At 37.4% G+C, this 13787-nt stretch overlaps 1 protein-coding gene across 17 annotated transcripts in view; it reads right to left on the bottom strand.

The window, feature by feature from the left end:
• The window catches only part of ABI3BP (ABI family member 3 binding protein), a 136957-nt gene that overhangs the window by 58407 nt on the left and 64763 nt on the right, over positions 1-13787 (bottom strand). For 11 of the 17 annotated variants that reach the window (XM_077174416.1, XM_077174422.1, XM_077174428.1 and 8 more), the window contains 9 exons: positions 12317-12391; positions 10412-10477; positions 9813-9887; positions 5954-6019; positions 4378-4437; positions 3941-4006; positions 2926-3000; positions 1774-1848; positions 762-836 (listed from right to left, as the gene is read on the bottom strand). In XM_077174416.1, the coding sequence (XP_077030531.1) occupies positions 762-836; positions 1774-1848; positions 2926-3000; positions 3941-4006; positions 4378-4437; positions 5954-6019; positions 9813-9887; positions 10412-10477; positions 12317-12391 (633 nt within the window). The remainder of the gene's footprint in view (positions 1-761; positions 837-1773; positions 1849-2925; positions 3001-3940; positions 4007-4377; positions 4438-5953; positions 6020-9812; positions 9888-10411; positions 10478-12316; positions 12392-13787) is intronic. The other 6 variants (XM_077174432.1, XM_077174433.1, XM_077174419.1 and 3 more) reach the window with 5 other exon arrangements.

The following is a 13787-nucleotide window of genomic DNA, read 5'->3' as shown; positions in this document are numbered from 1 at the left end:
TAATTTTTTTTTAACAAGAACAACAAATATTTCACTAATGTTTGGACATTTATCACTTTAGTATGCATTAGGGAGAAATTCAGAACTGCACAGAGCTTCAGTGACTATAAATCAGCACATCTGTGATCCACAAAAATTCTGGATATTTATTTCCTCCTGCTTCATTGCAACCGGTCTGGACCTCAACCACTGCCAAGTCAGATTTTAAGTAGAGCTCTTGAACATTTTGAGTTTTGGTCCAATACTTAAGGGAGGTGGTACAGTGTACAATGTGGATGTTTAATGAAGAGGACATGTTGAACAATCAATTAGTCACACATTAAAACATATAAAATTTGGAATAGAAACCTGACAACAGATCCAGCTGTGGTTTCAGCCCAAAACCACTGAATGTCTGTAACTGTTAACCAATTTCACGCTGCTAAGGATGCACTAATGTTAATGTTTTTACTGATGCTACAACAATAAAATGCAACCCACAGTTCACATCACAATGTTTTCATCAGAACTGCTCTAAAAATACTGTTTTCTCAATTTTCTATGTGGCACATTTTTTAACATACTGAATCATATGACTGTGAGTTGCCATATGCATGTGAGAAAACACCAAGTTCAGCCATTAACAGCAACACAAATTTGAAATCAGCTCTTAGGGGCTAATCCAAATGTCCACTGAAAATAACAGCAGTGTATTAATTTCACTTGAATTTCAGAGCATGGTTTGAGCTGCTGAATTAAGAACTAGGTAGAGATTATTGTACCTGGTCCAGCTTCTGCTATTTCAGGCTTACTAGGTGCCACAGGACTTGAAAGAAGAGGCTGAATATCACTGAAAACTATAAAAAAAAAACCATGTCATGTTAGCTGTGATTATTAGTTCTAAACACAGCTTTTTTTGATCATAGAAAAACAACCAAAAAAGTGATATGTTATGGCACACCTAATTTGCACTTCACCATAAGCACACCTTACCTCAGGAATGGAGCAGTATTGGATTAGAATGTAAGCTGAAGGTAGTGCTTAAAGTGAGAATTAAAACTGAATTGTCAGCCAGTCAAAGCTAACGTTGCTTTCCATCACATGGTCCACACAGCTTAAAGCGAACCAGAAAATACAAAGATAAAAACTTCTAATACCACAATTATAAAGTACTCAATCCTCCCCCAATCCAAAAACAATAAAAACTAAAAAACACTGCAAGTTTATTTCCATGAAGAAGAGCACCTGCCTTAGTTCTCTCCAGCACTTTTTGTGTCAATACTTTTAGTGAATTTTAATGTTATATAATCTGTCATACACACATGAAAAACAAGGGTGAAGTTAAAAAAATTGTTAAACAACAAAAAAATAGTAAGAAAGGAGCTTCCTATGCTGTCAAGACAATATTTGGTATAAAAACATGTGTTCTAACTGAGCATATAACAATTAGGCTTGTAAGAAAGCAACAAGTAAGTTAAGAATTCTTATTAAGATTTAGTCAGTAGTAGTATTAAACATAGTTTAGTAGCTTTAAACCAGGTTTAGTTCATGTAAGTATATCTCAAAATAGCCCTAGAAGCTTTTTGAGAAATGAATGTGAAATCAGAAACTACCAGGTGAGTTTCTCAGCAGAAAGTGCAAGTTTTCATGTAAAAAAGGATGCTTTCAATGATCATGACTCTCACAGGAGACAACATGGAGGATGATGAAAATGCCTAGGATTAATAACATTTCAGAAATGGCTGTCCAAACATCAAAAGGGGTTTAACTGAAAAGCTAATGCATTACTATTACCCGCAGTAGTTGTTAGCACATGAGGTGTTCTGGAAAATGGAGGCATAGGTTTTTCCAGGTCAGTTGAACTTGTAACTGTGGAAAAATGTAAATATCCCTGAGACAGGTGCACATTGATGCAGACATAGCAAGGGGGGCAAAAATCAGAAAAAGAAAGATTGCTTTACAGTGCTTTGCAAGATGCCAATACCACTATAACAGAGTTTCATATGTTTCCAACTTAAAAAGAAAGTAACAAAACTTCAAAGCTTTGAAGATGTCACGTGTACCTAATAGACACAACCTGACAGGAACTGCAGTCCCCCTAAAAGCAGATTTATCAACAGGAGTCAATTGATCTGTACCCATGTAACATGAAAAAAACCCTGTGCTTTTGACTTCATCTGCACCCATAGAAAGAGACCTATATACTTTAAATACATGCAAATATGAATTTGTAAAACCAGGTATTACTATTATCAAAGCTTAACATGTTTCAATATAACAAAAGCCAGTATTTTGACTAATGGATTTTAAAGTACTACACATCATGCAATTTGTCATTTGTGGAATTTTACCTAATTGGCATAATACAAATTAAAAAAACTTCTGTGATAGATTGAAGAGACAGACTGAGGCATAAAATCTAACACAAAACTGTTGAAATATTAACAGCCAGGTTTAGGATAATTTTCCTTCTTATCTCTTGCACATTCCTACCTCTGTAATGAATACAAATATGTTCTTGAATACCTATGACCCCAGCAATAAAAGTTTCAAGGTGCAATAGAAACATAATCTGAAAAAAATCTTATGAATAGAGAAAACTGCAAATTAATGTGTACAATATGGCTAACAGAAAATCCCCCATGGTGAAATGCCCCAGTCAAGAACATATCTTTATAACTGATAATGAACCCATCAAGCTATTGGTCCTTTTGGTCCTAATCTATTGAACAGCTTAAAACCATACAAAAAATATAAATTCCTGTGGTTTCATTTGTATCCGATCCTATTCCACAAAATATCACCATGTAATTATAGAGCCTATCAGACACTGCAAGCAAAATTCTGCTTCAGACACCAAGCAATCAGGGCAAACAGCCTGTAACTGTAACATCCTTCATGCAAAACCAAACACTAAGCAATGGAAGTACCATAAATACAATTTACCAGTCTCTGTTTTTGATATTTCTGCAGATGCAGAAGTTTGGGACAGGAAACTAATATGATTAGAGTCCAGTGAAGCTGGAAAAAGAAAACCAAAACAAAACATTTTTTGGCAAAATCTGAACATATACACTGAACAGGTTTCAAGACATGACTAAGAAACTAGGGATTTGGGAAAGTAAAACATCTCAAATGAACATGCCATGGATTTCCTAATGTAAATGTGTGAAAATGCACTGATGATGAAAATGATGAAGAAGCTGCTAAAAGAAATATGAAGAAGAGATCACATTACAAGAGAAGTGAAATTGCCATAGCCAAAGCCGGAATTAAATGTAGTTTTGCACATGTGGCCCCTTTTATCTCCACACTAAGCTTTACCAAAATCTAGGCCCAAGAGAAGGAGTAGGTTGGCTAAAAACACAACAATATCTCTTGGGACAATTCCTTTCCCACATCACTACCAGAGCTGCAAGAAATATTACTGCCACAGACAGCTGGTGTCTCCAACTATGAAGAAACATCCTATGATTCACCAAATGCTGAAATGAAGTTTTGATCTTAGTACCCTAACATGGCCTCAAAAGCAGCAGCAGAGAAGAGCATTCACAGTTCCAGGTGATGGCAATGGAAAGGTGGGTCCTGTTGTGCCAGCCCAGCTGGGTTTGCCTCTTAGGAATGCTGTTGTGTTTGAATGCATCAGAGAAAGCAAGACCCACCACCCAAACACAAAGAAGCAGGGGAATGGAGCTGAGGGCCAGGTGCAGCAATGTGGTCTCTCTGCAGAATGTCTCATGCTTCCTGCAGAAAATGCTCACGGGCCATGGAAAAAGCGTGGGATCAAACAAGAGAATTGCAGAACCGCTGTGGCCAGTGCTTTGGCAAGCCAAGCTGCACCAACGAGACTCCATCCTGTCCATGGCAGATGACAAAGGATGCCAGGTGGTTTGGGGTGGGAGATGTGATGGGCAGTGAAAGAGATGGCAGACAATGGGGAAAGGAGGCTGTTGCTAGTTACCCATGACAGTTTGTTGAGTTGCCGGGGAGGGAGGAGTGGTGGACTTCGGCCTCGGTCTTCGAGCAGCTAAGATCAAACACAGAAACTGCCTTCAGCTCCTCTCACAGGCTGCTGTCACACAGGTCACATCAAGACAGAGCTACAAAGAAGGGGACGTGGCCCTGCTTGGGCCAGGCTACCATGTCACAGCTTCACTGCCCACGGTGGTGGCACAAAGTTGCCTTTCAACTGGCACTGGCAGCCAAGGCATGAGAGCAAACCTAGAAACAGTTCCCCAGAACATCTGCAGGTAGAATGATTTTTAGTACGGAGCCATAAAGGTCCAGCCACATCACTGAGCCACTCTTTGGGCCAGCAGCACATCTGAACAGGCTCATCACTGCAGAGAAGAGCATGGCCAAAGGAAGCAGTGAAGGAGGGAATTGCTGGCTATTTACCCTTCCTTGTGGTTTCCCGTGGAGCAGACGGGGTCCATTCCAGGTCTGGTCTCTCGGTTGCTATGGTCAGACACAGAAATGATCTTGAGATGTGCACTCAGCCTTGCCCCAGCAGTACAAGCAGCACCAGCATTACAACATCCTAAATGTCTGTCTTTAGGGCCACACCTGCCCTTTCCTGACAGCACCCTGTGACTCAAACCCACAATCAAGTGTCTTGCTGTGGTTGCAACCAGCACAATACTCCCTGAGCCTCAGTAGCTAAATGGCTCCACATCAGCAGAAAAATGCCAAAACATCCAATTCATCAAAGTACTCCTTACACTTCCTTGGAAGATGCAAAAGCAGCAGGAAATGCGGACAGAGCATGAGCCAAGACTCATCTTTGAATTCAAAATTCAGGATGACAAGTGCGGGGTATGTCTCCAATGCAAGCAGCTGCAAATGCTAATTACTAATTTTTCAAGCATGAGAAATAAACTGCACATTGTGCTACCAGTATGCGGTCATAACTCCAACCTTTCTTAAAAGTTCAGTAATTTATGGAAGTATTTTCTTACTGTTTTCTCTATTAATGTTTTTTACATGTAACAGCATATATAAGCTCTGATCATTCACATGAAAGGCGTTGCAATTCCCTGTGAAATATAATTCCCCGTGAAATATAATTCCCCTTCTTCTTTACAGTTAGTCTATAAATCATTGATTAACATGCCTATTCATCAAGCTTGAACTTTAGTCCTCATTCAAAAAGATTTAAAAATGTTCTGTATGCTAACAAATCAATATTAGTAAGAAGACACAAAATTATGTTTCTGCTACATTGGAATATTTCATTCTAAAAAGAATTTTCAAAATAACAACTGTGTATAGAGTCACACAGGAATTCTGTGACAAATTCTTTTTGTCACTGGTCCATTCAAAACTGACTTTTCAAGTGATGGAAAAAAACATGTTCAAACATCATGACTGTGTCATTAGTATGGCAAATGTTCTAAAGTGCATTAACAAACCACAGATATTGCTTAAAGCAAGTGATAATTATGTCAAACAACATCAAGAAAAAACCAAAAAAAACTAAAATATATTTTTACCCTCCACTGTTCCTTGGCTTGCAAGGTAAGAAGAAGAAGATTTCAGCTTTGGTCTCTTAGTAACTAAGATTAAACCAGAAAACTTTTAGAAATAGTGACTAATTTATTTTTTTAAAGATGAGTCAGTATAGGACTGTGTGATTAAAGTCCATATTACACTCAGCTTTTTTACAGAACTACTTGCATTCATTATAAAGTTATTCCACTTCCAAATCTGGAGGGCTTAGTTGAGTTAGTGTAGTATACAGACAGTTAATCTTTTACTGAACTAAGTCTATAGAGATGAAAATGAGGAAGAGTAATTGAGAAGCCTAATAATTGAGTATCCCATCATTTACATAAATGACTGATGACCTTGCTGAAATGTTTGGCATTGCCACTATCAGCAAAAGAACTGAAATGTTTGGACTAAATTTTAAAGTACAGCTTTTCTTATTTAAGTATTGTGAAATGATAGAAATTAGGATGGAATCACTGTTTACCCATTACTGTCCTCGTGGTTTTCAGGAAAGGAAAAGATGTGGGCTCCAGAACTGGTCTTGGGAGAGCTAAGGTTAGAGATGGAAACTATCTTGAGATATTATGGCAGTCTCTCAATGCATATGAAAGCATTACTTCAATCACACCCAAATAAGTCAATATTTAAATTGTGGTTTCTCACGTATGCTCTTTCTACCAAATAAATCCTACATCAGTTCATAGTCACTTGATATTACCCCAAACCCCCAGCACTAGCTAAACACTGCTCCTATTGCACAATAGTGGCAGTCATGATGCTCCAGAGCTGCTTTTAACTGCAGTAAATGACACATTCCAAAATCCTTTTTCAGGCATCAAATATTTTCCAACTATAAATTGCAAACTAGTCAATGAATATATAGCCAGTACTTTTGTTTGCCCACCTTATATTTAATCTGAAAAACTATTAACTAGCTCTGATTATTATATACTTCACCACACTTAAAATGCATAAAGGTGAACTTAATAAGGATTTCCATCATGAGTTGGGCACCCTTGTAGAAGAAAACCAACTTGTGCCTTCTTAACCAAAATCCATAAGAATCTCTAGTAGAACAGCTTGATTAATTTACAAGTTTTCATTCTGAACAGGTATGAAGTACTATGAAGTACTTTGAACAGACAGAATTTCATATAGACCCGGGAAGACAAGGACAAGTTACAAGAAGAGTCACATTTACCACACAGTAATTAGTGAACAGATATGGAAATGACAACAGTGAATGCAAAGATCCCAATATAAATCCCTTCTCTTGTCTAAGAATGTATTATTGAAAAGCATAGAACAAATTCATAAAAGCACAGAACAAATTCCTAACACAAACAGATGATAGTCAAACAGTTTATCTCAGAAAATGGAATCAAAGTTTGGACACTGTCACGACACTTGCAAGAACACAGTACAGAAAAAGTAGAAGAGCACAAATCTGATGGACCAACAAAGAGAATATTTCAAACAAGGAGCTCTTGTTCTGAAAATTCTGTTAGACTCCTTCAGTCTTAGCAAATAAAATATTTCAAAAAAGCATCAAAACTTTGTAGGGTAAATTAACCAGGGGGTGGATTGAAAGAGTTTTAGAAATGTATCCCTTTTCACCTGACTACACACTTCTCTGTGGCACAGGGTTACTTATTGTCCTCTCCATCTTAATTTTGTTGCTGAAAAATGGAAATAATATGAGTTTCACAAGTACATTTTCTGAATATCTTCTCCTTGTCTACCACTGGTTTAAAGAAGTGCTTAGCATAACTGTTATGATGGCAAATATAAAAAGAAGTACCTACTTGTTAATGTACAGGGGGATACTATAGAACATTTACAAATATCTATACAGATCTGCAGTAGAAGACAAGGTTCAGAGTATATCAGGAGAAAAAAAAAGAGAGTTCATGTGTTCAGCATTAAATTTGTCCTATAGAGGAAGAAAATATGAAAGAAATTGACTGGATCATTTAGGACACATTAGGAAAGCCGACAAACCTTTATCTTTCCAAATAAAGGGTTTTTTCCCCCCTAGATATAGCTAGACTATCAAGTCTCAAGCTGTTTAAAAAAGCCCCTAACCCTGAACTTGGGTTTGCAGTGTTAACTATGCTACCTTTAATCTCCCTAAAAGGATTTTTGTCATAGCTGGATAGTCCTCCTTAATGAGAAATATGCTTGAATATTCTATGCAACTTCAGGATTTACAACTTGAACAACCATTAAGTTGTTTTAAAACCACAACTGAACATAAACAATATTTATAGAAGACAAATCCACAGAGAATTTCCTGCACATGTCACTCTCTGCCCCCAGCACTGTCTAAGACCAGGACAATGTCTTAAATGTCAATAGCTATGGAAATACACTTTGGTAATGAGAAAGTAATTAGAAAATAAAAAGAGTATGACTTGAAGCAATACTACAGCTATCTGTATCATGATACACTGCATATAGTAGAGAAATTAAAGTTTGGTTACAAGCCCCACAGTATCACATGGTAAAGTTCTATGACATTAAATAATACATAACTGGTCAGTGACAATCATGGCTAATACCACCAATTAGTACTGTAAAGGGGAACTCAGAATTTGGAAAGAAGATCATAATCCAGTATTTTAAACATCATAGATATTGCTTTAAACAAAAATAGCACTCGATGCAGAATTTTTATCTTGCAGTTGTTCTTATCCCCAAAGTAAAGGAAATCAACATTTCACCAAAAGCATCCTGGGAACCCTTCAAGAACACTCAGTTTGCAAGAAATGTCAAAAGCAGACTGAGCTGATGGTATTTCCGTGACTCCAGATGCTTTAGATGGGAATTGAGAAAACTGTCTGTGTTTCATTAAGAGCTGCACAGAAAATCTGGATTTAAAGTGCTGAGGAATCTGACTGTTGCTGGGATAGCAAACACACAAGCTGTGTTGTTCAGGATGATGTCACTGCAAGCACAAGCAAGATACTGGACACTTCAAAGTCCTTTCTGTATTATGTGAATAAGGAGAAAAATGTGTCCCAATATGGTGACAAGCAGATCCAGTATCTGACGCTAGAGTGAACTCCTAAGAATCTTCTTCAACCCTTTCTGGAGTTTAAATTACACCAACACAAGGAAGAAATTCATACCAGTGGGTGAAAAAGATCAGTCTTTTTGCACCTTGAACCAAAAATGCTTTCTAGCTGCTGATCAAGAAGTGAAGATAAAAACCTGTCCTTTAATAGGCTGGCCATTTGGACTTAGAAGAAAATGTGTTCACAGCAGAAAAAAGGCAGCAAGTGGCAGTGTGTTGAAAATTAAACCTAACTCCTTTTTGCTGCGAGAGGGTTTTGGTAACAACTTGAAATAGACTTTGGAGGAAATTGTCATTATTGAATGGAAATTAAATATTTCTTCTTGCAGGGACACAAAACAGAATCTTGAGCACTGATAAAATTGCATTTGTTCAGTGTCCCATTTTGTAAGGTATTGGTAAATTAGATTATTTTATGAATTGAGAAAGTAGAAGAAGCCTAAAGGATAAATGCTGATAAGGAAGAACAGGAAAACTATATAGATTATTACATACTATTAGGTGTAATTCATTTAAATGTCAATAAAATACCATTAATCCACCAGTTCAATTTCACTGGGATCTGGTATAACAGGTTTCAAGGGTGTTTGGAAGCATCAGATCTACCATGGAAGTGTCTGGTCAAGAGCAATTTGTTGCAAATGTTTTCTTTAATGACAGTGTTGTGCCTTTTATTTGCAAAGTTGTACTCAAGCAATATAGTAATACACTTGACATTGCACATTTTTGTTTCTATTAGCCTTGTGCCTATGCAGTCTCCCTTTCTTGCAGCCAAATGTCTAACTTAATCACTGCTTTAAATATATTCAAATTAAAGCATTTTAGAGTCTAATCTCCACTATTTTGAACTCTCTATGTTCATTGCTATTGTTCCTGCTATTTCTAAGGGCTTACTCAACAGTTCCAACTTAGAATGGTTTCATTCAGGGATTTATACAAAACTTATATTACCTTTCACTATACTCCTCTGCAGTACTGCAACTTAGAAAGAAAACTCTACTTTATGTAATAAGACATGCCCATTAACACTAAACACAGCAATACAGACTTGTAAATATACCAGGAATATAAGCCAAAACCAAAAAAAAAAAATATTTACTGTTTCATGCAAAATTCCCTAAATTAGTCTGGTATTTGAGAGAGCAACCTAATTACAACAGTTATGAAGGTATTTTGAGTAATATTAAACTTAACTAACAATATACAATTTTTTTTATTAAAATCTCTGGGGAAATTTCTATTTAAAATCTCATTTTTCAAGTATTACCAGGTATAGCTGATGGTATTTCTTGGATGCCTGACGTTTCAGGTCTTGAAGAAATGTGCTGATTTTCATCAAAAGCTGAAAGAAAATCTGGAGTTAAAATTAGAACTGGCTTCAGATCCACAGTATTTGGCTATTAGCTATTGGCCAGCTCAAGACAACATTGATGTGAGATCAAGCAAGGTGACAGCAGCTGTAAAGATCAAATGAGAAATGAGGTGTTACATGAACACTGAAGCTGGTGTGAAATGAAGGAGAATCAATTCCAGTAGCTCATGTGAGGCAATCTTCTTCTCGCTGGCCTCTTTTTTAAAGTATTTATTCTTTGAAAGAAAACTGCAGTTGCCAGAAGAAACCTAGAGGCAAAATAAGCTAGCAGAGGTCTATTTGTGGATTGCTGTTCAGTCACGTGGGGAATTATTTTCCAGCTTAGACTGCACAGAAATGGCTGAGTTGAGCAGGGGTGTGGGTGGAGTGTGGGGAGAAAGCCCAGCATCAAGCAGTCTTTGGAGCAACGTGTCTGAATGAAGCTTGGCACTCTCCACAGCTGCTGGAAGGGATGGCAAGCAATGGAAAAGCTAATGGAATTATAAGCTATTTACCCATGACACTCCCTCTGGTTTCCATGGAGGGATGAGAAGTGATCTTCAGGCCTGATCCCTGGGTAGCTAAGATCAAATATGAAAATAATCTTGAAACAGTTAGTGAAATCAGCCTTTAGATAAGGTGATCTTCAGCCCTTAGCAGGTCCAAGGGACATATATTTATTTTATGATCTTGTGTGCACACTTCTAATTGATATTTGTGGTAGCCTACTACATTTTTGTCTCATGGGGTAATTTTTTATTTGGATACATAACATCTAATTTTAGGCATTAGCTACGAGGCCAACTGTCTGCATCTGATTTTAAAATTCCATAAAATAGCAACAGCTGACAGTAGACCCCTTCTCCTCTACATTTTAGTTTGGATGTGCCAGAAAAATCTTTTAACTAAGGAGTTGCAAATGCCCAGTATGATTTTGATACAGCATGCACACAATTTTCACACAGGTGGTATCAAAACATTTTCCCAAAAATTCATATTTTGGCCAAGAATCAGATTTTCCCTGCAACTGCCACAAAGCTACTTTGATAGAAGCAGACTTTTTGAGACAGGCCATCCTTCACCAGATAAAGGCTTAAAAATATTTTTAGGTTTTTCTGACAATATATTAATAAAAACACAAATTTAAAAAAACCTAAAACCCAAAACCCAACAACAACTATCAAACAAAACAAAACAAAACAACAAACAAACAAAACACAAAAAACCCCAACAAACCCAGATTCTATCAGCCCCTTAGACAACCATTTCCATTAGAGAAATCATGCAGCCTAGAGCATGAAAGAAACATTTCTATGAGTGGTATTATATGAAAAAATGAAGAGTGGGTACTCTTAATGTTAAGAACACTCATGATTTAATAACGTGTAGGGCCAAGTAATAAGTAATCTAAGTAGCCCAGCTCTTTAAATCAAGAGAGAAGGCTGTGGTAACTTGGTGAGAACAGTACTGAAGGCAACAGCAAAGTCATGCCTGATAAACTGCTAAAAGTTTTTTGTCTACTGAAGATAGAAATGACCTTGGATAGATAGAGTTCTCAGCTTCAAAAGAAAACAAAGGTCTTGTGTTCATGCAGAGGCAAGATAACTGTCAGCACCACCCACTGAGTATTAGTACAGCTGCATCATGTTTGCATTCAGTGTGAATTCTGCAATAGATGAAAGCTTTTCTAAATTTATCTGTGAAGGGAAGCTAAAAGAACACTGACCAAACTGTAGCCAATTAAGACCAGAGAAAACACAAATAATGTATGCATGTTGTAATTAGCTAATCTTCAGATGATGAACTACGTCAATGCTCATTTACCCAGTTCCATTTGATTGGTCCCCAGAAAGAGAGTGATGTTTGATACACTGATGTAATAAAATGTCACTTTTTAAATCATGCTAGCATGAACAGAACCAAGGATGAGAACCTCACAGCAAGCTTCTACTATTTTTTATTATCAGAGTATCAGAGACTACTTCAAAAGTATCAGAGACTACTTCAAAAAGTTGTGAACAGGAAACCAAAGACCAACCAATGGATCTCTTTAAATGTGTCTACTAGGTAAAGAAAAACTTCCCCACTTCAAAGGATAACTGTTATGCTGATATCCCAAAATTCATCAAAGCCTGAGAGTTTCCTCTTAAGTGCTAAAGTCTGCCCCACTGACCACATCAGAACCCTTCAGTAATACAATACTAGCCTGAAAGTGCCAGGTGGCATCAGGATCACTTACTTGAGGCTAGAACTACTAATTATACACTGGTGATTACTATAAATAACATGAAGCCATAATGAGCAAATGAAAGATTACTGGAGATAACATTAAAAATAGAGGATATATAAGAGACATCAAAATTGTACCACTCAAATATCAAGAAAAATCAAGGATAGGGTATAAAATAAATGCCATTTACCAGTCTCTCGCTCTGACATTTTTCCAGATGTAGAAGTTTGGGGGATGGAAGTAACATGAAGCAAGTCATGTGAGGCTGGAAAAAATGGTGGCTTATTATTTAAAAAATACATGAACCATCATACCATGGCATCATCTGCAACCATGGACTCAATGGTTTAGAGTACAAACAATAAAAAACAGAAAAAAGATATATTTTGCAAAATTAGCAGAATTTTAAAAATGAATATGTTAATATGCAAAGATGTGTAAACCCACAAAAAATACAATGCAAAAACTTAAACAGAATGACACAAGGAATATGGAAAAAATTCCCATGTGGTTAGAAGGAATGCAAGACTGAATAAGTACAAGAACACTGGCCAAGAGGAGTCAAGGAGAAAGTGAATTTATGAGATGAAGATACTGGAAGAAATCCAATTTAAAATTTTGGCAAAAATAAGAGAATATAAAAAGTGATTCAGACAACATCACCAGGCAGGGAAACAGAAATTAATATCCTTAGCCCAGCCAAATTTATATGCCTTGTTATAATTACAAGTATCTGATTTCTCCACTGTAAAAACAAGAAACCTCAGAAAATTACCTCAAGTAATGCAAAGTAGGGAATGTAAATTCCCTGGAAAAGATCCTGAAGTGTGTGAAATATCTCAGTTGATATGAAAGCAAGACTGCTCCAGACAAAAGTGCCAAGTCACTTTTTACTGTTCATTACATTTTTAACTCGCACTCAACTTCAGGTTTTAGGCACACCAGCCTGCTCATGTAATACTTTGTTTCCCCATGGGCCAAAAATACTGCAAGGACACAGGACTGGTCTTGCACACCTGCAGTGTGAAAGAAGCTGTTGCCACAAGCATCTCCCTCACTGCTGATAAGTGCCACAGGCAATGCCTGAACTAAATAGGGTTTGCGTGTATGGCCCCATTTATATCTACACTGAAGGTTTATCCCAATGGAGGCCCAAGAGAAGTAACAGGTTGGCTAAAAGCACAACAATATCTCTTGGGCACTGCTGCCTTGCACAATTGTTAGATCTGCAAGAAAAAATGTTAGTACCAGAGGTTGCCAGTGTCTTAAACCATGAAGAAACATACCAAGATTCACCAAAAGCTGAAATGAGGTATCAATTAAAAAATAATAAAAATAACACAACCTCAAAAGCAGCAGCAGGGCAGAGCATTCCCAGTTCCAAGTGATGGCAATGGAAGGGCATGGGCAGAAGAAAACCAGTGGCCTTGAATGTCAATGGTGAGGAAACCAAGAGGTGCAGCCTTGCCCAAGGAATGCCTGGAGGGCGGCTGAGCTGCTGTGGTGTGTTCTTGTGCATTGTGTTTGAATGCATCAGAGAAAGCAAGACCCACCACCCAAACACAAAGAAGCAGGGGAATGGAGCTGAGGGCCAGGTGCAGCAATGTGGTCTCTCTGCAAAATGTCTCATGCTTCCTGCAGAAAATGCTCACGGGCCATGG

The sequence above is a fragment of the Agelaius phoeniceus genome, chromosome 2 (genome assembly GCF_051311805.1).
Source record: "Agelaius phoeniceus isolate bAgePho1 chromosome 2, bAgePho1.hap1, whole genome shotgun sequence".
Lineage (NCBI taxonomy): Eukaryota > Metazoa > Chordata > Aves > Passeriformes > Icteridae > Agelaius > Agelaius phoeniceus.
This window is presented reverse-complemented; position numbering and strand designations above follow the sequence as displayed.